Here is a 24,351-nt window from a genome sequence, read left to right as displayed (position 1 = left end):
CCAGTATAGAGTACTACTTGCTTCACAACCTACTTAATATTTGGTATTGTCAAGTCCTTTTAATTCTATTCATTCTAGTGGGTAAGTGATAATCGCACTGTGGTTTTTACCATAAACAACTAGTGATGGTGAACACTTTTTCATGTACTTATTGGTCATTCGTGTATCTTCTTTTTGACATGTCTCAAGTCTTTTGCCATTTTTAGTGGGTCGTTTGTCTTTTTACTATTGATTGCAGAAGTTCCTTATATATTCTCTAAATAAGTTCTATTCATGGTGCCTTACAAATATTTTCTCAAAATCTATTGCTTGCCTTTTTATCTTCTTTTTTTAAAATATATTTTTCAGGGAATTTTCCGGAGGTCTAATAGTTAGGACTTTGCACTCTCACTGCTGAGGGCCTGGGTTCAATCCCTGATCAGGGAACTAAGATCCTGCCAGCCCTTCAGCACAACCAAATATATATACATATATATATATATGTATACATGTATGTATATGTATATATTTATGTATATTAGTATATATATCTCAAATTTTACATTTCCCCTTTCCAGCTTTTTTGAAATATAACTTGACATGCAAAGTTTACCTCAAACATTGTGTAAATTTAACATGTACAGTGCCTTTTCACTTTCTGAATGGTATCTTTTGAAGAGCAGAACTTCTAAATTTTAATAAACTCAGATTTTCAATCTTTTTTCTTTTATGGCCAGTGCATCTCATGTCCTAAGAAATTTCTGCCTATCCTAAGGTGGTAAAGGATAAATAATGTTTTAAAGACAATTAAAAATAAACCTATGCGTATTTCCTTTCCCTTTGTCCTAAAAAATGATGCTACTTATAGTTTAAAATTACTGAGATAATATGAACCCTTTTGGTAAAAAGGTCGAGAATGAGAATGACAGAAAACTTCATGTATAAAATGTTTCATCCCACCAAGGTTACCAAGCCCAGAGACCTGGAAGAAGAGGAATGGGCTCCTCTGATGACTAGGCAAAGAGGCTGAGTTCTTCAAGGACACACCCCCTCCGTTTCCACCAAATGGTACGTGGCTCATGATCAATAATTTTGGTGCTCCTCATAAATCAGTTCTAGTTTGACTTTTTTATATCTAAGATGAAACCAGTACAATCCTAAAGGAAATCAACCCTGAATATTCATTGGAAGGACTGATGCTGCAGTTGAACCTCCAATACTTTGCCCACCTGATGTGAAGAGCTGACTCATTGAAAAAGGCCCTGATGCTGGGAAAGACTGAAGGCAGGAGGAGAAGGGGACGACAGAGGATGAGAGGGTTGCATGGCATCACTGACTCAATGGACGTGAATCTGAGCAAGCTCCAGGAGATAGTGAAGGATGAAGGAGCCTGGCGTGCTACAGTCCACGCGGTCACAAAGAGTCAGACACGGCTGAGTGACTGAACAACAATAAAAACAAAACAGGAATGCATTCTCAGTCTCATTGGGGCAGGCAAGGAACCCACAGGAAGGTCACAGAGTCAGTCTCCAGAAAGGACAGGTGTTGAGCTATGAGGATGCAGGCGGCAGGATCAAATAGGTGTTGCACAGACCTCTGCAGGGATGAACCGTCTCCAGCTGTCTCTGTTTTGAGGTTACTCCTCTCACACTCAACTTCCAGCAGGACAGTGTCTGAATGACCTAATTCGGTCTCATGCCCCTGGAGGTACAGGGACCTTGGCTGACAGCACCTCCTTCGTAACTGGATTCAACAGAGGAAGGGGGTGATTGCCCCAAGGAAAACCTGGGGTGCTTCTCCTGGCAGAGGCAGGGCTGGATTCTGGGAGGATAAAGTCAATAAACGCCCAGTATACTCGAAAAAAGGCAGAACACACAAACTTTGGCTTGTGTTTGTGTCTCCTACTTCAGGCGACATAGCCTTTAGTCACTTATCCTTGAGTCTTTCCACAAATAACTGGCCTGACTCAGTTGTATTACATCACTGCCCAGGCTACCTGTGAAAACAGAAAACCTGACTACAGATGAACTTCGCTGTTGTTGTGATTGTTTTAAGTCTTGAAATTGACTATGCCTTTCTGATTACTCAAGATTTTTGTAAGTTGTTGTTGTTCAGTTGTTCAGTCGTGTCCAGCTCTTTGTGGCCCCATGGACTGCAGCACACCAGGCTTCCTTACCCTTCATCATCTCCTGGAGTTTGCTTAAAATTATGTCCATTGAGTCGATGATGCCAACCAACCATCTCATTCCCTTCTCCTGCTGCCTTCAATCCTTCCCAGCATCAGGGTCTTTTCCAATGTGCCAGCTCTTCACATCAGGTGGCCAAAGTATTGAAGTTTTAGCTTTAGCATCAGTCTTTCCAATGAATAGTCAGGGTTAATTTCCTTTAGGATTGACTGGTTGGATCTCCTTGCTGTCCAAGGGACTCTCGACAAAGAGTCTTCTCCAGCACCACAATTTGAAAGCATCAATTCTTCAGTGCTCAGCCTTTTTTATGGTCCAACTCTCACATCCATACATGGCCACTGGAAAAACCATAGCTTTGACTATACAGACCTTTGTTTGTAAAATAGTGTCTCTGCTTTTTAATATGCTGTCTAGGTTGGTCATAGCTTTTCTTTCAAGGAGCAAGATCTTTTAATTTTGTGGCTGCAGTCACCATCTGCAATGAATTTGGAGTCCAAAAAAGTAAAGTCTGTCACTGTTTCCATTGTTTCCCCATCTATTTGCCATGAAGTGATGGGACCAGATGCCATGATTTTAGTTTTTTGAATGTTGAGTTCTAAGCCAACTTTTTCACTCTCCTCTTTCACTTTCATCAAGAGGCTCTTTAGTTTCTCTTCACTTTCTGCCATTAGGGTGGTATCATCTGCATATCTGAGATTGCATATTTCTCCCAGAAATCTTGATTCCAGCTTGTGATTCATCCAGCCTGGCATTTCATATAATGTACTCTGCTAGAAGTTAAACAAGCAGCGTGACAAGATACAGCCTTGACATACTCCTTTCCCGATTTTGAATCAGTTCATTGTTTCATGTCTGGTTCTAAGTTGACATGCAGAAACTGTGTAAGATCAAATATTAAGTGGGGAAAGGGGAAAAGACTCAATAAAATATAATGTGATCTAGACCAGAAGTGAATTAGGGCAAATATAGACATATTTTTGTGTATTAGATTTCCCCTTTTTACTTTATTTTTTTGAAATTTAATATTTTAAATATTCATTTTATTAATATATTAGAGTATAACTGATTAACAATGTTTTAGTTTCAGATGTACATCAAAGTGATTCAGTTATACATGCATCTATTCTTTCTCAAATTCTTTTTCCATTTAGGTTGTTACATAATATTGAGCAGTGTTCCCTGTGCTATATAGTAGGTCCTTGTTGGTTATCCATTTAAAATATGGAACTGTGTACTGTCAATCTCAAGCTCTCTAACTATCCCTCCCCCAGATTCATTTCTTTCAAAGTTACTGAAAAATTATGTTTCTTCTCCTTCTGGTTAACAAAGGAGAAAATTAGAAGGGCTAAATTAGGAGTTTGGGATTAACATATACACACTACCATATATAAAATAGATAACCAACAAGGATCTACTGTATTGCACAGGGAACTATACTCAGTATCTTGTAATAACCTATAAGGGAAAAGAAATTGAAAAAGAATATGCATTTAACTGAATCACTTTGCTATACACCTGAAAATAACACAACATTGTGAATCAACGATATTTCAATTTTAAAGAAAGACTTTGGAAATTTATGTTTTCCTACATTGAAGAGTGCGATGTTGTGGGCTCTTGAGATACTTGCTCAAACCCACACATTTGGAAGGAACGCCCTTCAGGAGGCAGGTGGGGGGCAAGCATCTGGAAGTCAGACACCTGCAACCCAGAGCACACTCGGCTCACTGTCGAGTCCACGTGCCCCTAAAGTCAGTGGAGAGTGCCCCACCCCAGGCCGGCTGCTTGTCGGAAACACAGATTCGCTAGTGTAAGTGGTGTAAGGCTGAAAACAAAATGAAAACAAAATCTGGGTTTCTGCTTTTTATGGTGGTTTGTCACGTGTATGTTTATGTATCGTGGAGTGTGTGTGTGTTCCTCTGGCTTTGGCGCACTTGGCTTCTCTTTATTTTTTGTCATTGCTGGATCTAACTTGTTCTATGCGGTTTTCCATCCTGAGGGGGTAGCACAGCTTATGAAAAGAGCAGGGCCTGAATGCCAAAAAATGGACCACAAGTGTCAGTTATGCTACTAAACATCTAGACAACTTTCGACAAAGTACTCCACATCTCTGAGCCCCGGTTTCTGGGCTGGGCAGCAAGAATTTCAACTGTCCTTCTAGGTACATAGTCGACTTGCCCTGCTGGTCCCCCTGGTATAGGAGGGGTCACGCACTTGCTCTGGCCAGTGGCTCGAGACGGGGAGCAGGTGTGCATCCCCAGGGAGAAGCCTCAAGACAGCTGCTGTTGTTGTTTAGTCGCTCAGTCCTGTCTTGACTCTTTTCGACCCCATGCACTGTAGCCTGCCAGGCTCCTCCGTCCATGGGATTTCCCAGGCAAGAATACTGGAGTGGGTGGCCCTTTCCTTCTCCAGGAGATCTTCCCAACCCAGGGATCAAACTTGCGTTTCCTGCATTGGCAGGCAGATTCTATACTGCTGAGCCACCAGGGAAGCCCTATGACAGTTTCCATCTTGCCTTTTCCCTGAAAGATGACAGTCATTTGGTCCCTGAGTGTGGAGCAGAGTGCCTACCAACCCAAAGCACACACATATAGCATCACCATGCTGTTTGACGTCATTAGGATCTAGGGGGTGTTTGTTACTCAGCATGAATTAGCCCATCCTGGCTGCCATTTTCTCATATGAATAGTGAGTTCAGTAGAATTTACCTCTGAGGTTGTTGTGGGGACTGTCAACACCCAGTGGTTCCTTCTACTCTTACCCTTGTTCTCATGGCTCTTGGCAGACACGCCACCTCCAGCCTCCAGCTCCCTCTCGTCCACGTTGCTCCATCCAGACTCACTTCCCCACCCTCCCACTGTCCCTCTTTTACGGAGTCCTCTGAGGAACACTGGCTCCATGGTGTTCAAATTCTCTAAACTCTTTCTCATCTTTTTCTCTCCAACTGAAAACAGAATTTCAGAGCCTAAAGGGACCTCCCCTCTCTAAGAATCTGCAGAAACAAACCTTCAACCTCACACCCAGCCATAAGCATCTACAGACACCATCACACCCTAGACTCATCAGTACCAGTTCCTGCTCCTCCCTGGGAGCTGCCATCAGACCTGTCTTCTTTAGCTGTCAGCATCCATTTCCTAAGGACCCCTGACTGCCTCTGTTCCCAGGAGCCTGTGGTCACTGGGCTGCTCTCCCTGGCCTCTCCCACGTGCAGCTCAGACACCTCCCTGCCTGTCCCCTCCTCTCCCACTCACACTTCAGGTTAGCTCTGTTTCCTACCCATGAGCCTACATCTTCTTCTTTTTCTTCTAACCACCTCCACCTCTCCCTCAACATTTTATCTAAACCACAATCACAGTCCCTGGGGCGCCTCGGCAGATGATTCCTCATCCCTTGTTCCTGGCTAGGGGCTAGTCATGCAGGAAAACAGTGCACAGTATGGACCCGTGACTACATGCCGTGTGTGTTGCCTAAAACTGAAATAAATGACTTTTCCAGAACAGGTAGCATTGGTGTTCACTCTTACTTCTAGTCCGTGGAGTTGCAAAGAGTTGGATACGACTGAGCGACTGATCACGCATGCTTACTTCTCAGAAATCCCTCCTCGAATGGTCTCTGTACTCTTCCTGGCCTCACTGCACCTTTCTCTGTCCACTCATTTGGCTGGCAACCCCCAGAATTTTGTCTTTGGGATTGTCTACATGTTTTCCTCAAGGGAATCTCACCCACCCTATGGCTCCTATGAGCATTTAAATGCAGAGGACTCCCAATGACCAGCACCAGATTCTCTCTAGACAAGAGCTCTAGGAGTGTATGTGATGTCCCATTAGACCTGGGGACACCTTATACTGAACACACCCTCAAGCAAACACCTTTTCTCCTCCGACCCCAAATCTGTGCTGTCCCTTCTGTTTTGATCGGGCTTAATGGCATCACCATTTACCTGTCTCCCGATTTGGAAACCTCCCTGTTGTTCTCACCTCCTTCCTCTCACCCCCTGCATACAGTCAGCTGCTAAATCTTGCTGCTTCTAATTTTAAAACATCATTTGATTCTGTCTCTCCCAAACCCTATGCTACTGGCTTAAAATAGGCTCTCAACGTATCTTCTCTGGACTGTTTCTACAAGCTGTCTGTAATCTGTTCTCCCGATAAATTTCCCTCCACCCCCTTCTCCAGCTTGGTGCTGTACTTACAGAAAACAAAGCTAATCAGGTCTTTTCCCTGTGTAAAGGTTTCTGGCAGCTCTCTATGCCCAAAGGGAAAAATTCCAATGATGTAGTTTGGCTACAAAGCTCTTAACCTCCTGGTCCGTCTTCTTCATCTTGATTCCTTTCCTGTGTTCATCTTCTTCATGTACATGCTGGTTCCTGTCCCTCCCAGGCCCATTGCTTCCAGCACAGACCATGCATTTTGAGAAGTCTGTACATATTTTGTTTCAAACTGTTCTGTTTGCTCATCTCTCACCCTATTCACTTGAAAGCTTCCTACATCTGTTATAACCAAGTTTAAGCATCACGTACTTTGTGAAGCCTTCCCTAATTCTTTTTTTTTTCTTTTCCAATTCTTCCAATTTTTATATTGCTGTTCTGTTCCTTCAGCTCCCAGACCACTTTGTATTTGCTGCAGACTTTACAACGTGTCTCTTCCTCTTTCTATTAATATGTTTGTCTCTCACCCTGGATAGAACATAAGTTTCAGGTTATTGGAGAACTGAATAGAAGTTGTTGAATACATGTTGATGAGTGAACACAATGTTGTTTTTGGTACCAGTCTCTTCTGTTCTTCCTACTACATCTGTAACAGACGATCAACTTGAACTTAGGTTCTTAATGCCTCCGGGCTGACCAGCTGGAGCCAGGCTATTCATTTGTGTAGCCACCAGCCACAAGTGGCCACTGAACCCTTGAAGTTCGGCTAGTACAAGGTGAAAGAAGCTGTAAGTGTAGAATATACACTGGATTTTGAAGACAATATGAAAAAGAGAATGTAAAAATATCTCACCAATAACCTTTAAAATTATTCACATGTTGAAATAATAATATTTTGGATATACTGGGTTAAATCAAATGTGCTATTAACATTAATTTCACCTGTCCCTTTTTTTATTTTTAAATGTGGTTACTATAACATTTAAAAGTACACATGTGACATACATTATATACAATACACATGTTGTTGTGACCCTTCAACCTATTATGTAGATGATCTCTTGGTGGTAAGCCTGTGTTGTTTTCTGTTTTTTTCTTTCTGAATCCTTGCAGTGGAGGAATTTTTTTTTGGCGGGGATGGGGAGACACTAAAAAATGATACTTGTTAACTGATTACTGCTGGACCAACTTTCCCAAAACATCTCCCTAAACTTTTCCCCGTGCTACTCTCCTAGTGGCTCAGATGGTAAAGCGTCTATCTACAATGTGGGAGACCTGGGTTCCATCCCTGGGTCGGGAAGATTCCCTGGAGAAGGAAATGGCAACCCACTCCAGTACTCTCGCTTGGAAAATCCCACGGGCCGAGGAGCCTGGTAGGCTACAGTCCACAGGGTCGCAAAGAGTCAGACACGACTGAGCGACTTCACTTTCACTCTCCTAGTGAAGAATCTACAGGTTTTCTATCATCAGCTACTACATCGAGGTCAGACTGCTTTGTCTGCTGTCACAAGCCTTCTTCAGTCCTGTTGCACTCGACTTACCCAGCCTCATCTCTCACTTGTCCTAAATAGCACCCTTGTCTTTCTGTTTTCCAGGCTACTTGAAGTCTTTGTTTCTATGCCTGCTGCTCTTGCTTAGAATCTCCCTCCCTGGCCCCTCTAAACCAAGCCAGCCTTCAAGATAATGGATCCTAGTTGTGTCTCCCACGTGACTTTTTTCCTACTTATTAGCACTTACTTTAATGTCCTGCTGGTTATTTATAAGAGTCATGCAGTTTAAGCTGTAATTAGTTCAGTTACTCAACATCTGCACTGCCATCATCATTCAATTTAGTTCCAAAAACATTTTTTTCTGTGCCAAGAATGGGGCTATGTGAGCCTGGGGTTGGGAGTCACCTTTCTGCAGGTCTTGGGCTAGGAATTGGCCCGATAACGCAGATTCCTGCTCAGTGCCTTTCCTAGCATCTGCCCCACCACAGGCCTGGGCCATATTTTTTTGATTTCTTAAGTTCCATGTTAGAAATTGCTAGTATGCCACATCACGCCAAAACATTCAGACTCCTTCACCCAGGGTTCAAAGTCCATGGGCCTGGATTGGGAAGCTCTGGGCTCTGAGAAAATGTCTTCTTTTCCTATTCTTCTTGCATTAAAAGTGATTGTGATACAGCTTCTCCTTAAAGCGACCTGGCCCAGGGCCCTTCGTTCCTGGGCCGCAGTCCTTCCCGTCCTTACTGCTCTGGGACTGAATCTCAGCTCCTGTATGGAGCAGTGGGGCCAAGCCCTCTCACTCCTCCAGGCCACATGGCCCTCTTCTGTAGGATGTGTGTGTTAGTGTGTTAGTCGCTCAGTCGTGTCCGACTCCTTGCGACCCCATGGACTGTAGTCCGCCAGGCTCCTCTGTCCATGGAATTCTCCAGGCAAGAAGACTGGAGTGGGTAGCCTTTCACTTCTCCAGGGGATCTTCCCAGCCCAGGGATCAAACCTGGGTCTCTTGCATTGCAAGAAGGTTCTTTACCGTCTGAGCCACCTGGGAAACTAGGATGTCCCTGTGTGTAGGATGCAGACAACACTATTCAGGGCTGTGATAAGCACTGGATGACTAAATAGCTCAAGGCACACAGTGGCCACCAATGGACGTCGGCCTTCAATAGTACATGTCACGTCCCCTACAACATAAGAGGCAGTTTCGCCTATTAGGTCCCGCACGGGCCTCCAGCTTCAAGGCCAGTGTCTGTTTCCAACGTGCGGGTGAAGAAACGTTGAATGAATGAGAGAATCCGCCCAGTTACGATTACTTCTGCCTTTCCGATGTCGTGCCGCAGGTGCAAAGGCAAAGAAGTACACGGAAAGGTCGTCCTTTCCGGGGTCAGACTAGCGGTCCCCAGCGAAGACCGCGTCCGCAGAGAGGGCGGAAGTCCACACGCGCGTACGGCGCGGCACCTTCCCTGAATCACCTGGGCGCCGGGCGCGAGGGGAAGCGCCCCGCGGTACATACGCGCGTAAGGCGCCGCACCTTCCCGGAACCACCTGTGCGCCGGACCGGAGCGGAAGCGCCCCGCGGGCTGGGTTCGCGGGAGGCCCGGCGCCTGCGCGGCGCGTCAGCGCCCGTTCCTTCCGGCGGCGCCGCCCGGAAGCCTTGGCCCCGGCCCCTCCCCCTCGCCGGCTCGGCGGTGCGTGCGGGGTCGGCCCGGCGAGGAGGCGGGACACGTCGGCGCTGCCGCCTCCGCCGCCGCCGCCGCCGCCGCCCCTCCTCCTCCTGCTCCAGCCGCCCCGGCCGCCGCTTCCCGGCCGAGTGTGAGCGGCCCCGGCGGCTCCCGGCGCGTCCAGCTGCGCGGCCCCCCGCCCGTCCCGTCCGGCTGCCGCCCGCGTCCACCCCGCCGCGATGGCGACGCGCTCGTGCCGGGAGAAGGCGCAGAAGCTGAACGAGCAGCACCAGCTCATCCTGTCCAAGCTGCTGAGAGAGGAGGACAACAAGTACTGCGCCGACTGCGAGGCCAAAGGTAGCGCGGCGCGACCCTCGGGCCGGGGCTCGGGGGTCCTCTGCTCCCGCCGGGCCGGTGCGGGCCGCCCGGCAGGTGCCGCGGCGGGTGGGGCGGCCGGGCGGGCCGCGTCCTCCGCCCGGGCGCTGCGGGGCTGGGCGGCCGGGGCAGCCCCTGGCCGGCGGCCGGGAGAATTGACGGTGCGCCGGTCCTCCTGCCGGTCCTCGCGGCGGTCTCCTTGGCAGTCCTCGCGGCGGTGCCCCCGGCCGTCCTCGAGGCGGTCCTCCCGGCGCTCCTCGCCCGGGGCGCGCTCAGCGAGGCGGCTGGGGAAGGGCTTGAGGCTGGGCGCGCTGTGCTCCAGCCTGGGTTTTGGCCCGAATGAGAAGGGATTTCGTTAACGTGAGTCTTTTTCTTGGACGCGGGGTTTCTTCTGTTGCTGAAGGTTTTGATTCGATTTTCTCCGACCCGGTAGTCCAGGGGAGTCTATCTGTGGACCCTGGTCTGTGTGCCTCTCGAACGTCGAAGGGGTGTTCTTCACATCCAGACATGAGAGGAACCTAATTTTAGTTTGTTCAGTTGGAGGGTTTCTGCCTCAGCCTTTGAAATAGACACGCTATTTTTAGCCTATATGTTTCGGCTTTGGAGAACTGATGTATATTTAATGTCTTATAAGTAATCTCACGGGAAACACGTTTCGGAGATTTTTTTTTTTTTTTTTTAAACAAACCCCTCATACGGCTAGGAAATAAAACCTGGCTTCTTGGTGAATTGGTGTCCCGGCTGAGAGACCGACGGTTCTCCAGAGCCGCAGTCAGTCTCTGGGAAAGTAATTGAAGATTTCTACACTGTTTGACCTCGACTTTTCTTGAAGCTTTTCTGTTCTTCCTCAACGCTGTGTAAATGAGTCACGTCTCAGTGGGCAGGTGATACTTGACAAGACTCAGGCACACGCCGTTGGCAGGTTCCTTTACTACCGTGACGGGTCCCCGGCTACTGAGAGGTCATGTGACTGGACGGGAACCAGACCGTTTATGAAGCACTTTTCAATATCATAGTAAAGTCACTTGGGGCCAACCTTTCAGGCAGTGAGTTGCAAACGCCCGATTATTGCACTAGTATTTGTTTACCTGCTATTGATTACATGTGTGGTTTTTGCAGAATGAATGCCTTTCTGTATTGAGGCTCTATTACTCATCACTGCACTAGTGAAATACTGGAAAATGGGCCTTCAAAAGGCCAGTATATGAGTTTATATTGTATGCATTTTGAGTAATGAATCAATCACTTAGTTAGACAGAGATGCTAGTAAGTATTAAGTCTATCCCTTAAAAATTGAATAACAGTTTTAGCAGTTCCCTTTATTTATAGAAACCATTCAAAAATAATTTTTGTTCAGATTTCCTTCTGCCAAAAGGGTCTTTGTAAAATCAGATTTTCGCTAATGCTTCCTAAAATAATTTATAGGTTTAGAGAAAGACATTGTTTACCACATGTTGACATTTGCGTTTATGGTTTTTGAGGCGGGAGAAGGGTATAATCAGGTACTTCTCACATTAGGAGAAAACTGTTATTTTTCCTAACCTGAGGAACAGGGAGCATTAGTTTTGCTCACATGGATTGCCACTGAGGTCAGTAGATGTATTGAAGGGATGTCTTTTTTATGTTGGTTTTGTTTGGTCCTGTGTGTGTGGTTTTGTTTTTGAGAAGTGGAGGCAGTGGGGCAGAAGAGAGTACCGGGAGCTCAAGGATGTGGTGTGAAGGGCATGAGCCGCAGTCAGAATTTAGAAAGGTCATCGCTCTTTCCTGTTGCTACTGAATCTAGTATAGTGTTAAGATGATCTTCTAAATTATTTCATTGTTTCATCTCGGTCCTTCAAGGGGAAAAAACAAACAGTTCAAACCACTTACTGGTTGAATGACACTTGATTTCATAGTTGTAATAATGGGAAAAAATTGACATGGTGAGGCGGTTGCTACGATTAAATATATTTTGTAAAGTTTTTGAGTCTTTGGTATGATCTAAGGGGCTCTCTTAGTAGAAATCTTGGCTTATTTGTTGATTTTGAATTTATTATTATGTATAGCAGATGACAGGGCTTCTCACGTGGTGCTAGTGGTAAAGAACTAGCCTGCCACATAAGAGACCCGGGTTCGATTCCTGGGTCAGAAAGATCCCCCTGGAGAAGGGCTTGGCAACCCATTCCAGTATTCTTGTCTGGAGAAGCCCATGGACAGAGAAACTTAGCGGGCTACGGTCCATAGGGTGGCAAAGAGTCAGACACGACTGAAGTGACTTGGCACACACGCACGCTTGCCAATTGACATAGTAAATGTAGGTAGTGAAATTCTGATTAAATGTACTTTTTTAAAAAATTGGAGGATAAAATTATTTTATTTAATTGCTGTTGTTGCTAAGTTGTGTCCACTTCTTTTGTGACCCCATGGACTGTAGCCCGCCAGGCTCCTCTGTCCATGGGATTTCTCAGGCAAGAATACTGGAGTGGATTGCCATTTCCTTCTGTAGGGGATTTTCCCAACCGTGGGATGGAACCCATGTCTCCTGCATTGCAGGCAGGTTCTTTAGCACTGAGCCACCAGGGAAGCCCCTGGAAGATAATTGCTTTACTGTTAAATGTACTTTTAAAAAACATGCTAAAGGTCTTATTTTTACAGCTCAGTTATTATTATAAGTGGTCCCATTCTGTATGTATGTATTGATTTTTTTTCTCTTCACCGCCTAATAAACTGCTTCAAGCTTTTCATGTATTTTGAAGCTATTTCCTAGTTAACTTAATTTTCTTTCTTAAAAAGTATGCTTCCTCATTGTTCTTTGTACCAGAACTAGAATTTAGGGCTAGAGATTTCCCTGTTCTGTTGCCTTATACCAACTGGCAGAAGTTTGTCACTTGGATTTTGACATTTTCTTACTGAGTCACTGGTGTGTGCTTCCTGATTTGATAGTATTTGGGAAGGGAGGAAGGAGAAAAGGATGGCATAGGTGCCAGGTTCCTGCTTTTGGTCCTACTCTTCGCAAGTCTGTTGAGCGACTAGAGAATAAGAACAGGCAGATGGTGCCACCTGTCCTCTCTCAGGCCTCAGTGGGGTCTCCGCGGAAGTTGAAAGCAGTTCTGTCGGTGACTTGTTGGTGGCACTTCATGGAGCAGGGAGGATTTAGAGCCCCTTGCTGACTTACAGAGTACTTTTCAGTGGTTAAAGTTTCATCTGGGGTAAATGCCAGCTGTCATTCTGAGCACGTATTGGTTGGCATGAAAATGCATCTCTTGCCTTGTAAGTTTTGGGGTGGTTGGAAGCAGAAGATGTTTGAACCCTAGAGACTGCCTTGTATGGAGAGGTTAAGCTCTTGACCCAGATCAAACACTCATTTCTTCACTCCACAGTCTTGACTTGAGGACACATCGCTAAGCGCTGTATGGGATTAGAGGGCTAAACTGGTTGTAAGACCCTAAAGGAGCTTGTTTGGTGGGGGCTGCATTTTTGCACATTAATAATTTCAGCACATGAATTATTTCGGAGCAGTATACTCAGTGCGCTGTTAGAATAGTGCGTGGGAGCAGTGCCTCCCTGGCCCCTAACCGTGGACTGCTGCTCTCCTTGCACCTAGCTTTATTCCCTTGATTGTCTTCACAGCTCCGAGAGTGCTGTCTCAGGGCCTTCGCATATGCTCTTTTCTTCTGCCCAGGAAGCTGACAATTTTTTATCTGGTCAGTTTGCCTATCTTCCAGTTTCTGCTGAAGTGTATCTTCAGGGGAATTGATCCTCCCTGATCTTCCCAGGTTAGAGTAGACTTCCGTTTATTCATGTGAGATGCACCTCACGTATTTTATTACACTCACCACGGTTGTAATTAAACATTATTTGGGTAATTACTGGGAAATCAGGGATTGGATTGTAGCTCTAAGACGGAAGAGACCTTGTCGGTCTTGTTTTGTCTTGTAGCCCCAGTCCTTGGCACAGCAGGTAGATGCAGTTCAGCAAATGCCTTTGAAAGGGCGGATGTGAAAGCACAGCCCTGAGGACAGGCGGCAGATATGTGGATGAGAGGACACATTTCAGCTTGTGGGTAAACCATCTTAAATCTTTATCAGACTTGGCGGTGACTGGTCAGAGGAAGAACTGCAGTGGCGAGAGGTAGCCACCTAGTCACTTGGTTATAGCAGTGGTCCAGCAAGAATGTAAGAGGACGTGAACTGTCTTAACGTGAATGTGTTGTAAGTCAGCGGATAGGACAGAAAACGGAACCACTGGAGCCATTGTAAGATATCTATTAAGGAGTAGACCCCTTACAACATTGTTGAAAGGGCTGGAGGAGCCGAAGTCGGGGAGCCACTTCTGGCCTTCTGATTTCAAGGCCACACACTACTGCCTCCGCCGGCACTGCCACGGCTGCATCTCTCCCTTCAGCTGATTGGAGAACCAGGCTGCTGTGGCCGGTCTGTGTCTGGTGGACATATTTGTCGGCTGTCCTGACTGTTGAAAGACGGCAGCTGCCAAGCCTGTGCCATCCACGTGCCTGTCACTGCAGACCTAAGTTAGGTCCAGTCCTTTCCCGTCAAGGCAGCCTGAGGCTTTCTGACCTCTTGACAAATTAGAAGAGTGAAATGGAGTTGTGAGACCCAGTACTAGAGTCCACTACAGGCAGTTGAGGGTGGTGAACGTTTTTCTTTAGCTGTTACTTTAAAATAGGTTTATATAGGAACCCTGAAATATAAAAGTACAGTTCACCTTCAGGAACTATTGTTTATAATGATGTTAATACTTCTAGGATAAATTTATGTAAACAGCAGTCTGTGATTATAATTTGTCTAAGTTCAGTTCAGTTCAGTCATGTCCGACTCTTTGCAACCCCATGGACTGCATGCAGCACGCCAGGCCTCCCTGTCCATCCCCAACTCCCAGAGCACCAATTCCCAGAGCTTTCTCAAACTCATATCCAGTGAGTCGGTGATGCCATCCAACCATCTCATCCTCTGTCATCCCCTTTTCCTCCCGCCTTTAATCTTTCCCAGCATCACGGTCTTTTCCAGTGAGTCAGTTCTTTGCATCAGCTGGCCAAAGTATTGCAGCTTCACTTTCAGCATCAGTCCTTCCAATGAATATTCAGGACTGATTTCCTTTAACACTGACTGGTTGGATCTCCTGTCAGTCCAAGGGACTCTCAAGAGTCTTCTCCAACACCACAGTTCAAAAGCATCAGTTCTTCAGCGCTCAGCTTTCTTTAGAGTCCCAACTCTCACTTCCGTACATGACTACTGGAAAAACCATAGCTTTGACTAGACGGACCTTTTTTGGCAAATAAATGTCCCTGCTTTTTAATATGCTGTCTAGATTGGTCATAACTTTTCTTCCAAGGAGCAAGGGTCTTAATTTCATGGCTGCACTCACCATCTACAGTGATTTTGTAGCCCAGAAAAATAAAGTCAGCCACTGTTTCCACTGTTTCCCCATCTATCTGCCATGAAGTGATGGGACCAGATGCCATGATCTTAGTTTTCTGAATGTTGAGCTTTAAGCCAGCTTTTTCACTCTCCTCTTTCACTTTCATCAAGAGGCTCTTTAGTTCTTCTTTGCTTTCTGCCATAAGAGTGGTGTCATCTGCATATCTGAGGTTATCGATATTTCTCCTGGCAGTCTTGATTCCAGCTTGTGGTTCATCCAGCCCAGAGTTCCTCATGATGTACTCTGCATAGAAGTTAAGTAAGCAGGGTGACAATATACAGCCTTGATGTACTCCTTTTCCAATTTGGAACCAGTCTGTTGTTCCATGTCCAGTTCTAACTGTTGCTTCCTTACCTGCATACAGATTTCTCAGGAGGCAGATTAGGTGATCTGGTATTCTCATCTCTTGAAGAATTTTCCACAGTTTGTTGTGATCCACACAAAGGCTTGGCATAGTCAGTAAAGCAGAAGTAGTGTTTTTCTGGAACTCTCTTGCTTTTTTGATGATCCAGCAGATGTTTGCAATTTGATCTCTGGTTCCTCTGCCTTTTCTAAATCCAGCTTGAACATCTGGAAGTTCACGGTTCACGTACTGTTGAAGCCTGGCTTGGAGAATTTTGAGCATTACTTTGCTAGTGTGTGGGATGCATGCAATTACTGGTTGGGGCATAGACTTGGATTACTGTGATATTGAATGGTTTGCCTTGGAAATGAACAGAGATCATTCTGTCGTTTTTGAGATTGCATCCAAGTACTGCATTTCGGACTCTATAGTTGACTATGATGGCTACTCCGTTTCTTCTAAGGGATTCTTGCCCACAGTAGTAGATATAATGGTCATCTGAGTTAAATTCACCCATTCCAGTCCATTTTAGCTCTCTGATTCCTAAAATGTCGATGCTCACTCTTGTCATCTCCTGTTTGACCACTTCCAGTTTGCCTTGATTCATGGACCTAACATTCCAGGTTCCTATGCAATATTGCTCTTCACAGCATCGAACTTTACTTCCATCACCGGGCACATCCACAACTGGGTGTTGTTTTTGCTTTGGCTCCATCTCTTCATTCTTTCTGGAGTTATTTCTTTGCTGATCTCCAGTAGCATATTGGGCACCTACCGACCTGGGGAGTTCATCTTTCAGTGTCCTATCTTTTTGCCTTTTCGTACTGTTGATGTGGTTCTCAAGGCAAGAGTACTGAAGTGGTTTGCCATTCCCTTCTCCAGTGGACCACACTCTGTCAGACCTCTCCACCATCACCCGTCTCTCTTGGGTGGCCCCACCTGGCATGGCTCATAGTTTCATTGAGTTAGACGAGGCTCTGGTCCGTATGATCAGATTGGTTAGTTTTCTGTGATTGTAGTTTTCAGTCTGTGTGCCCTCTGATGGAGAAGGATGAGAGGCTTATGGAAGCTTCCTGATGGGAGAGGCTGACTGAGGGGGAAACTGGGTCTTGTTCTGATGGGCGGGGCCATGCTCAGTAAATCTTTAATCCAATTTTCTGTTGATGGGCAGGGCTGTGTTCCCTCCCAGTTATTGACCTGAGGCCAATAATGGTAGAGGTGATGAAGATAATGGGGACCTCCTTCAAAAGGAGGTCTGCTGCACTCAGTGCCCCCAACCCTGCAGCAGGCCACTCACTGCCGACCCACATCTCCGCCAGAGACTTTGGGACCCTCACGGGCAAGTCTGGGTCAGTCTCTCGTGGGGTCGCTGCTCCCTTCTCCTGGGTCCTGGGGCACAAGGTTCTGTTTGTTTCCTCCAAGAGTCTGTTTCCCAGTCCTGTGAAGCTCTGGTGGCTCTGTGTTGGGGTTAATGGCGACCTCCTCCAAGAGGGCTTATGCCATACCCAGGTCTGCTGTACCCAGAGAAGAGACCTACCAATCTAGAATTTCTCTCAGAATGTTAAACTTCAGTCTGATGCTCTGTTCCCAGAATTCTGTGGATCCTCAGGTTTCCCCTGATGATTATGTGTAGAGTTCTGGTGTTGGAGCTGGTATAGAAACCACAGGTCTCTCTGACTCATCAATTTATAACTTTGGCTGCATGTGGTACCCTGCTTTTTTTTCCTCCCAGTTCATCTTCTTTGTCTTCCTTTTTTTAAAGATTGAAATGTTCATCCTGAGAAAACCATAATTCAAAAAGATCCATGTATCCTGGTGTTCATTGTAGCACTGATTGTAGTAGCCAGGGCATGAAAGCAACCTATCCATCAACAGATGAGTGGATATAGAAGTTGGGGTACATACACACAATGGAATATTACTTGGCCATAAAAAGGAACAAATTTGAGTCTGTTGAATTGAGTGGAGGAACCTGGAGCCTGTTATACAGTATAAAGTAAGTCAAAGAGAAAAACACATATCATATATTAATGCATGTATATGGAATCTAGAAAAATGGTGCTGATAAACCTATTTTCAGGGCAAGAATAGAGACACAGATGTAGAGAACTGACCTGTCAGCCTGGGGGAGAAGGCGAGGGTGGGTGAACTGAGACTGCAGCACTGACTTGTATGCCTCACCGTGTGTGAGGGGTGGCTGGTGGGGAGCTCAGCCCCCACTATGACACAGGGAGCTCAGCCCGCGGCTCCATGACGGTTTAGAGGGGCGGGAAGCGGGGAGGGAGGCTCCAGAAGGAGGGGGTGTAGTAAACTTACGGCTGATTCATGTTGTTGTATGGCAGAAACCAACACAACTTTATGAAGCAATTATCATCTAATTAGAAAGAACTGATTTGCTTATAAACAAGTGAAATATGTTAGGAACAGTACATCATTTATGTTAAATGAGTGTCTAAACATCAGCATTTTGTAGTCTCAAAATTAAATCAATAATTAAAAAATAGTTACTATAAAGTATAGGCTTTCATGACTTGATTTCAGTAAGTAAGTGAATTTGTATCTTAATTCTTGTTGTACAAGATGTGTATATAGCCCTTACTGACCTTTATGGACTCCAACCCATTCTCTCTGTAAGGCAAAGTCAAATAATTGACATTGTAATTCTATACATTATAAACTCAAGCCTTTTCCTTGCTGCTGCTGCTATTACCAGTCTTTTCCCTGGATAGAAGCAACTCATTTTTCTCTTCTCAATAGAGGAAGGTCAAAGAAACCTGGAAGCCGTTTTGTTTAAGTTGCAATTATTATCAGAAGTGTTGACCACGTTACATTCTGACCAATGTGAACAGTTGACTTAACAAACCTGTGATTTTGTTGGTAAGTCAGCATTTTCCGGGCACTGCAGAGACTTAAGTATCACATCAGGTGCTGTCAAGTGTGCGAAAAAGTCCTGCATGTCGTCCATAAAGTACTTAGGGACCTCAGTAGATACGAAACAATGATCAGTTAAATTCTAATCTATGTGTAGGTTATAGGTTCATTAGAGATTTAGTATTTTGAGAATTCAGTGTGACTTGGAGAAGGTAAAACTGTTAAGGTTGAAAGTTCAAATAAAAAAACAAATAAGGTTATATATACACAAATAAATTATATAGTGCTTCCTTCTTGCCAGCCACTGGTGTAATCAAACATTTTACACATATCAATTAACATAATTAATCCTCAACGTAATCTTTTGAGGTTGGTAGTACAAATGAGGAAACTGAGGCACACAGAACTTAAGTAACTTTCCCAATGTTATCCAGCTAGGAAATGGTAGAGCCAGGAATTTTTTCATGAACAATTTTTTTAATGGCTACCACATATTTCAGGCACTATTCTGGGAGCTGGGAATGAATCAAGGAACAGGCAGATAAGGTCCACATTAAAGGATTTGCTGGTCTGTTGGACGCAGGATTGATTGCACGGTTGGCTCCTGACTGGTGTCCAGGAGCTTGGATGTGGAAGGGTCTCATCACCCTAAGTGATGTCGGTCACTGAGCCTAAACTCATTGTGCAAATAGTATGGTTTCTGCTGGACACCTGCATTTCTTCTGGGATTCTGGAGATTGCATATGGGCTAGGCAGGCCCCCAGGTAAAGCCCCTACACTCGGAATCTCTCAGGAGCTTCCCTGGCTGGCAGCATTTCACACCCACTGTCAGAACTCACTGCTGAGAAGTGTGTTGAGTGCGGCCCCACCAGAAGAGGACATCTGCACACTGGTGCCTGATTTCTCCCGGACTTTGCTTTTTGTACCTTTTCCTTTTGCCGGTATGCTTGGTATCCTTCTGCTGTAATAAACCATAGCCATGAATACACATGTACGTTGAGTCTTGTGAGTCCTCTTAGTGAATTAGCACACCTGAGGGTAGACTTGGGGACCTTACAACATAATTGATAGTGTGTATTTTCCTCTAGTATATTGGCAGACCAGACTTCCCAGGTGGCTCAGTGGTTAAGAATCCCCCTGACAAGCAGGAGACACAGGTTCACTGCCTGGGTCAGGAAGATTCCTCTGGAGGAGGATATGGCAACCCCCTCCAGTATTCTTGCCTGGGAAGTCCCATGGACAGAGGAGCCTGGTGGGCTACAGTCCATGGAGTCGCAGAGGGTCGGACACAACTTAGCAACTAAACGACAACAATATTGGCAGACCTTGCCAGCGTCTCAGCATATCTCAGCTAGCTCTAGAACCCAGCCTAGGGGTATCAGCCAGAGGAGCAGGTATAAGCATTAGAGGAAATTCCCAGCTTTGCTGGATGAGATGGAGTTGGGAATCGGGACCACAGAGTCAAGATTGTGAACTCAGGAGATTTAGCTCCAGAGTGTGTGTTGCTAGCTCCATGTTACATGCTTGAAAGAAAACATATGCTTTTCTAGTTGAAATTTGTGATGGAAGAGATTATTTTGCGGGAAGAGATTATCACCTTCAAGCTGACGTAAGGGCTTCCCTGGTAGCTCAGTTGGTAAAGAATCCGCCTGCAATGCAGGAGACTCTGGTTCAATCCCTAGGTCGAGAAGATCCCCTGGAGAAGGAAATGGCAACCTACTCCAGTAGCCTGGGAAATTCCATGGACAGAGGAACGGGCTACAGTCCATGGGTTTGCAGAGTCGGATGGACGCAACTTAGCAGCTAAAGCACCACCACCACCACCACCACCAAATGTAACGTCTTTGTCAGAGAGGTTATTGCTAAATGTATTCAAGTGTGGACAGTCTCTTTGTTTTCCTTTATCTCTTTGCATTTAATAGCAGAACCAGCCTAACTTCAAAATACCAATTTCAACAAAATAGAATTTTTTTTCTGATCACTAAACTTTATTCTATGAATTGATCGAATCAATAGAGAAGTCCTTTAGTGTTTTTGTTCAGAAGGGGGTCTTCCATATAACGTCTTTGTGTTCTGTTTCTGCAGTTGCATCCTTAGGTCAGGTACTGATTATCTCCCTGTACCATAGAATTAGCATGGTAGAATTGGAACGCAGTGTCCTGGCGTAAGTTAGTAAAGCCAGGTGTGAATCTAGGCTTTGCTTCTAACTTGCTTGGTGACCAGTTGTCCCTGTCCTTGTTGAGCCTTACTGCAAAGATTTATTTTATCTCCGCCATGGTCTGTGTTGGTTCCTGAATTCCTTGCCTCTTGTCACTTCTATGCTAGTATTTACTATTATTGTTAATTAAAAACTTCTGTTATTGAGGGTCTATAATTATTACCGAGGGTATAAAATATTTGGGGGTCTTACGGAACTTTGAATCATGATCAGACCTTTATACTTTCTGAAGACTTTTCACTGATGACTTAGGTCTTGCTGAGCAAATTTACCTGTTACTATTTTTAATTAGCTTCAAGGCACATCATGTAGCTAACAGGAATATTCTTTACTGGTTGAGAAGTCCTTTTATGTGAAACCTTTTTCATTTTACTGCTTTCTTGGAGTAGAGTAAAATCGAAGAAATCACCACCTCTTCCAATCAACTACTAAAGCCAAGATACACTTTCACTCATCATTTTAAAGAAGAGACCTGTGGTGCATTTTCAGCTAGTCATGTGCATTTATCAGTGTTAGTATTTTTTGCCTAAGATGTTACATGGAGTTTTGTTAACTGTGAATGGCATTTACCTATAATATCATATGGAAATGACTTTGAAAGTATTTTGCTTAAAACAGAATAACAACTTACATGAGGTGCTATTGGAAATATGTGCTAACTTCATGTTCACATGCATTTCGAGTGGTAAAGGTGAGGACTTTGAGGGTCCAAAGGGGAGATAATTATAATCTTGCTAGTAATCCTCCATTCTTTTCACTCCCACTCCACAACAACTTTTGGTCTTCATTTTATAAGATCCAAGTGATTGCTTCTAAGAGTGATTGATGACAGATCCTCAGATGTTTCCCATTGATCTTTTTTAAAGAGTGCATTTCAAGTGATCAGCTTGAAAACACATTTAAAAAGAAGATCAAAGGAATTCTTAAAATTCTGTAACATCATATTTAGGATAGCTTTATCTTCCAATGTAAGAAAATTTATAAAAAATTAGGATTTATTCTGGATTTTAAAAAAATTGAAGTATAGTTGGTTTATAATGTGTTTCAGGTGTGCAACATAGTGATTCAGTTATCAATTTTTTCAGGTTATTTTCCTTTATAGGTTACTGTAGGTTGTTGAATGTAATTACCTGTGATGTACAGTAAATCCTTGTTGCTTATCTATTTTATGTAGAGTAGTTTGTGTCTGTTAATCCCATACGCCTAATTTATCTCTCCCCTCACCTTTGATAACCATTTATTTGTTTTCTGCATCTGTGAGTCTGGACCACCAGGAAATTCTCAGTGTGTTAGTTTTTAGATTCCCCATATAAATGATGCCATATACTTGGCCTTGTCTGCTTTACTTCACTAAGTGTAGTATTTTGTAGGTCCATCCATGGTGCTGCAGAGAACAGTATTTCATTCTTTGTTTGGCTGGGTAACATTCAACTCGGTGTGTGTGTGAGTGTGTATAGTCTAGACTTTTGGTAATAGTTCATTCAGGTCTACTCGTGAAAGGTGCTTTTGGTGTAGGGAGCGTGGTGATAGTGCATAGTGCCAAAAAACTAGCAGAAGTATATTTATTGAAGTGAAGTGATCATCACTAGTATATTAATTTTCCTATTGCTGATACTACAAATCATCACAAACTTAGTGACTTAAAACAACACAAACGTATCATCTTATTTTGGAGGTTGGTGTCCAAAATGGGTCTTACTGAGCTAAAATCAAATGGGCTCCTTTTGGAGACTCTAGGGAGAATCTGTTTTCCAACTCGTAGAGGTCGCCTGGGATGCTTGCCTCTTGGCCATGTCCTCTGTCTTCAAATCTCTCATTCTGCCTCTCTGCTTCCATCACTGCCGTGATTATGTTGAGTTTACCTAGATAATTCAAAAGAACACCGTCTCAATGCCCTTAATTATATCTGCAAAGTTTCTTTTGCCATGGAAGGTAACATATTTACAGATCTAGATACTGGATGTCTTTGGGGTCATCATTCTGCTTACTACAAGTGGATTTGTGATAAAAAGTTGTATATTGAACCTAGATTTTTATGATAGGTACCCCTTGGGATGTACTTAAGAGGGCATAGGATGGTGAAAGTGAAAGTCGCTCAGTTGTGTCCAACTCTTTGCGACCCCATGGACTATACAGTCCATGGAATTCTCCAGGCCAGAATACTGGAAAGTCGCTCAGTTGTGTCCAACTCTTTGCGACCCCATGGACTATACAGTCCATGGAATTCTCCAGGCCAGAATACTGGAGTGGGTAGCCTTTCCCTTCTCCATGGGATCTTCCCAACCCAGGAATCTAACCCAGGTCTCCCACATTGCAGGTGGATTGTTTACCAGCTGAGCTATAAGGAAAGCCCATAGAATGGTGAAGTGAATACAGTTTAAGTTAGACATTCTCGCAGAAATTATTTTCAAAATCTCAGAAGCACTCGAGTAATTTAACAGTTGTAACATGACCATTTATGTAGAAAATCCTTAGAAATTTATTTTAAAAAAGTATTAGAACCAGTAATTGAGTTTATCAAGGTGATTATAGAAAAGTTAACTATTCCTATGTACTATCAACAAACAGTTGGAAGTTGAAATAAAAATTACCTTTTGCAATTTATAAAATCTGAAAATGTAGTGATAAATGTAACAAAATATATGCAAGACTTGTATGCTGAAAACTACCAAAGACTGGGAGGAATTAAAGAATACCTAAAGAAATGGAGAGATACACCATGTTCATGGATTAGAAGACAGTCTTTTTAATGTCAGCTCTCTCCAAATTAATCTGTAGATTCAACATGATTGCAGTCAAGATCTCAGAAGGCTTTTTTTGGTGGAAGTTGACAAGTTGATTCTAAAGTTAATTGAGAAATGCAGAGGAGACTCCCAAATCGGAACAATTTTGAAAAAGAACGTTCAGTTTTTTATAGGAAGTGACTTCAACAGTTAATATAAAGCTACTAGAATCAAGACAGTGTGGTATTGGTCTAAGGACAGACATAGATTGATGGAACACAGAAATAAAAAAAATAGACTTACATATACAGGTCAGCTGTTTTTAACAGAAGTGCCAAGGTAATTCAATAGGGAAAGGGTAGTCTTTTAAACAGCAACAGAATGTACGCTGACCTTTAACTCATACTAGGCATGAAAATTTACTTGAAGGGAATAATAGAATTAAACTTGAGCTGCTGCTGCTGCTGCTAAGGCGCTTCAGTCATGTCCGACTCTGTGCAACCCCATAGACGGCAGCCCACCAGGCTCCCCCGTCCTTGGGATTCTCCAGTCAAGAACACTGGAGTGGGTTGCCATTTCCTTTTCCAGTGCATGAAAGTGAAAAGTGAAAGTGAATTCACTCAGTCGTGTCCGACTGTTTGAGACCCCATGGACTGCAGCCTACCAGTCTCCTCCATCCATGGGATTTTCCAGGCAAGAGTACTAGAGTGGGGTGCCATTGCCTTCTCCGAAACTTGAGCTAAAACTATAAAAAACTGACCCTTTCCAGTCCTGTGGCCACTGCTGAGTTTTCCAAATTTGCTGGCATATTGAGTGCATCACTCTCACAGCATCATCTTTTAGGATTTGAAATAACTCAACTGGGATTCCATCACCTCCACTAACTTTGTAGTGATGCTTCCTAAGGCCCACGTGACTTAGCGCTCTAGGATGCTCTGGCTCTAGGTGA

The 24,351-nt window shown here is 44.3% G+C and overlaps 1 protein-coding gene across 13 annotated transcripts in view; it reads left to right on the top strand.

The window, feature by feature from the left end:
* The first annotated feature begins 9,480 nt into the window (after positions 1-9,480).
* SMAP1 (small ArfGAP 1) overlaps positions 9,481-24,351 on the top strand; it is a 178,137-nt gene continuing 163,266 nt past the window's right edge. For all 13 annotated transcript variants that reach the window (XR_014065195.1, XR_014065194.1, XR_014065193.1 and 10 more), the window contains exon 1: positions 9,481-9,811. Coding sequence is in view for 5 of the 13 variants with exons in the window: in XM_081529366.1 (XP_081385492.1) it covers positions 9,694-9,811 (118 nt within the window). In the remaining 8 variants the exon portion in view is untranslated. The remainder of the gene's footprint in view (positions 9,812-24,351) is intronic.

The sequence above is a fragment of the Giraffa tippelskirchi genome, chromosome 9, assembly GCF_054371585.1.
Source record: "Giraffa tippelskirchi isolate mGirTip1 chromosome 9, T2T-mGirTip1v1.2.pri, whole genome shotgun sequence".
Taxonomy (NCBI): Eukaryota; Metazoa; Chordata; class Mammalia; order Artiodactyla; family Giraffidae; genus Giraffa; species Giraffa tippelskirchi.
Note: the sequence above shows the minus strand (reverse complement) of the source record. Positions and strands in the feature narration are given on the sequence as shown.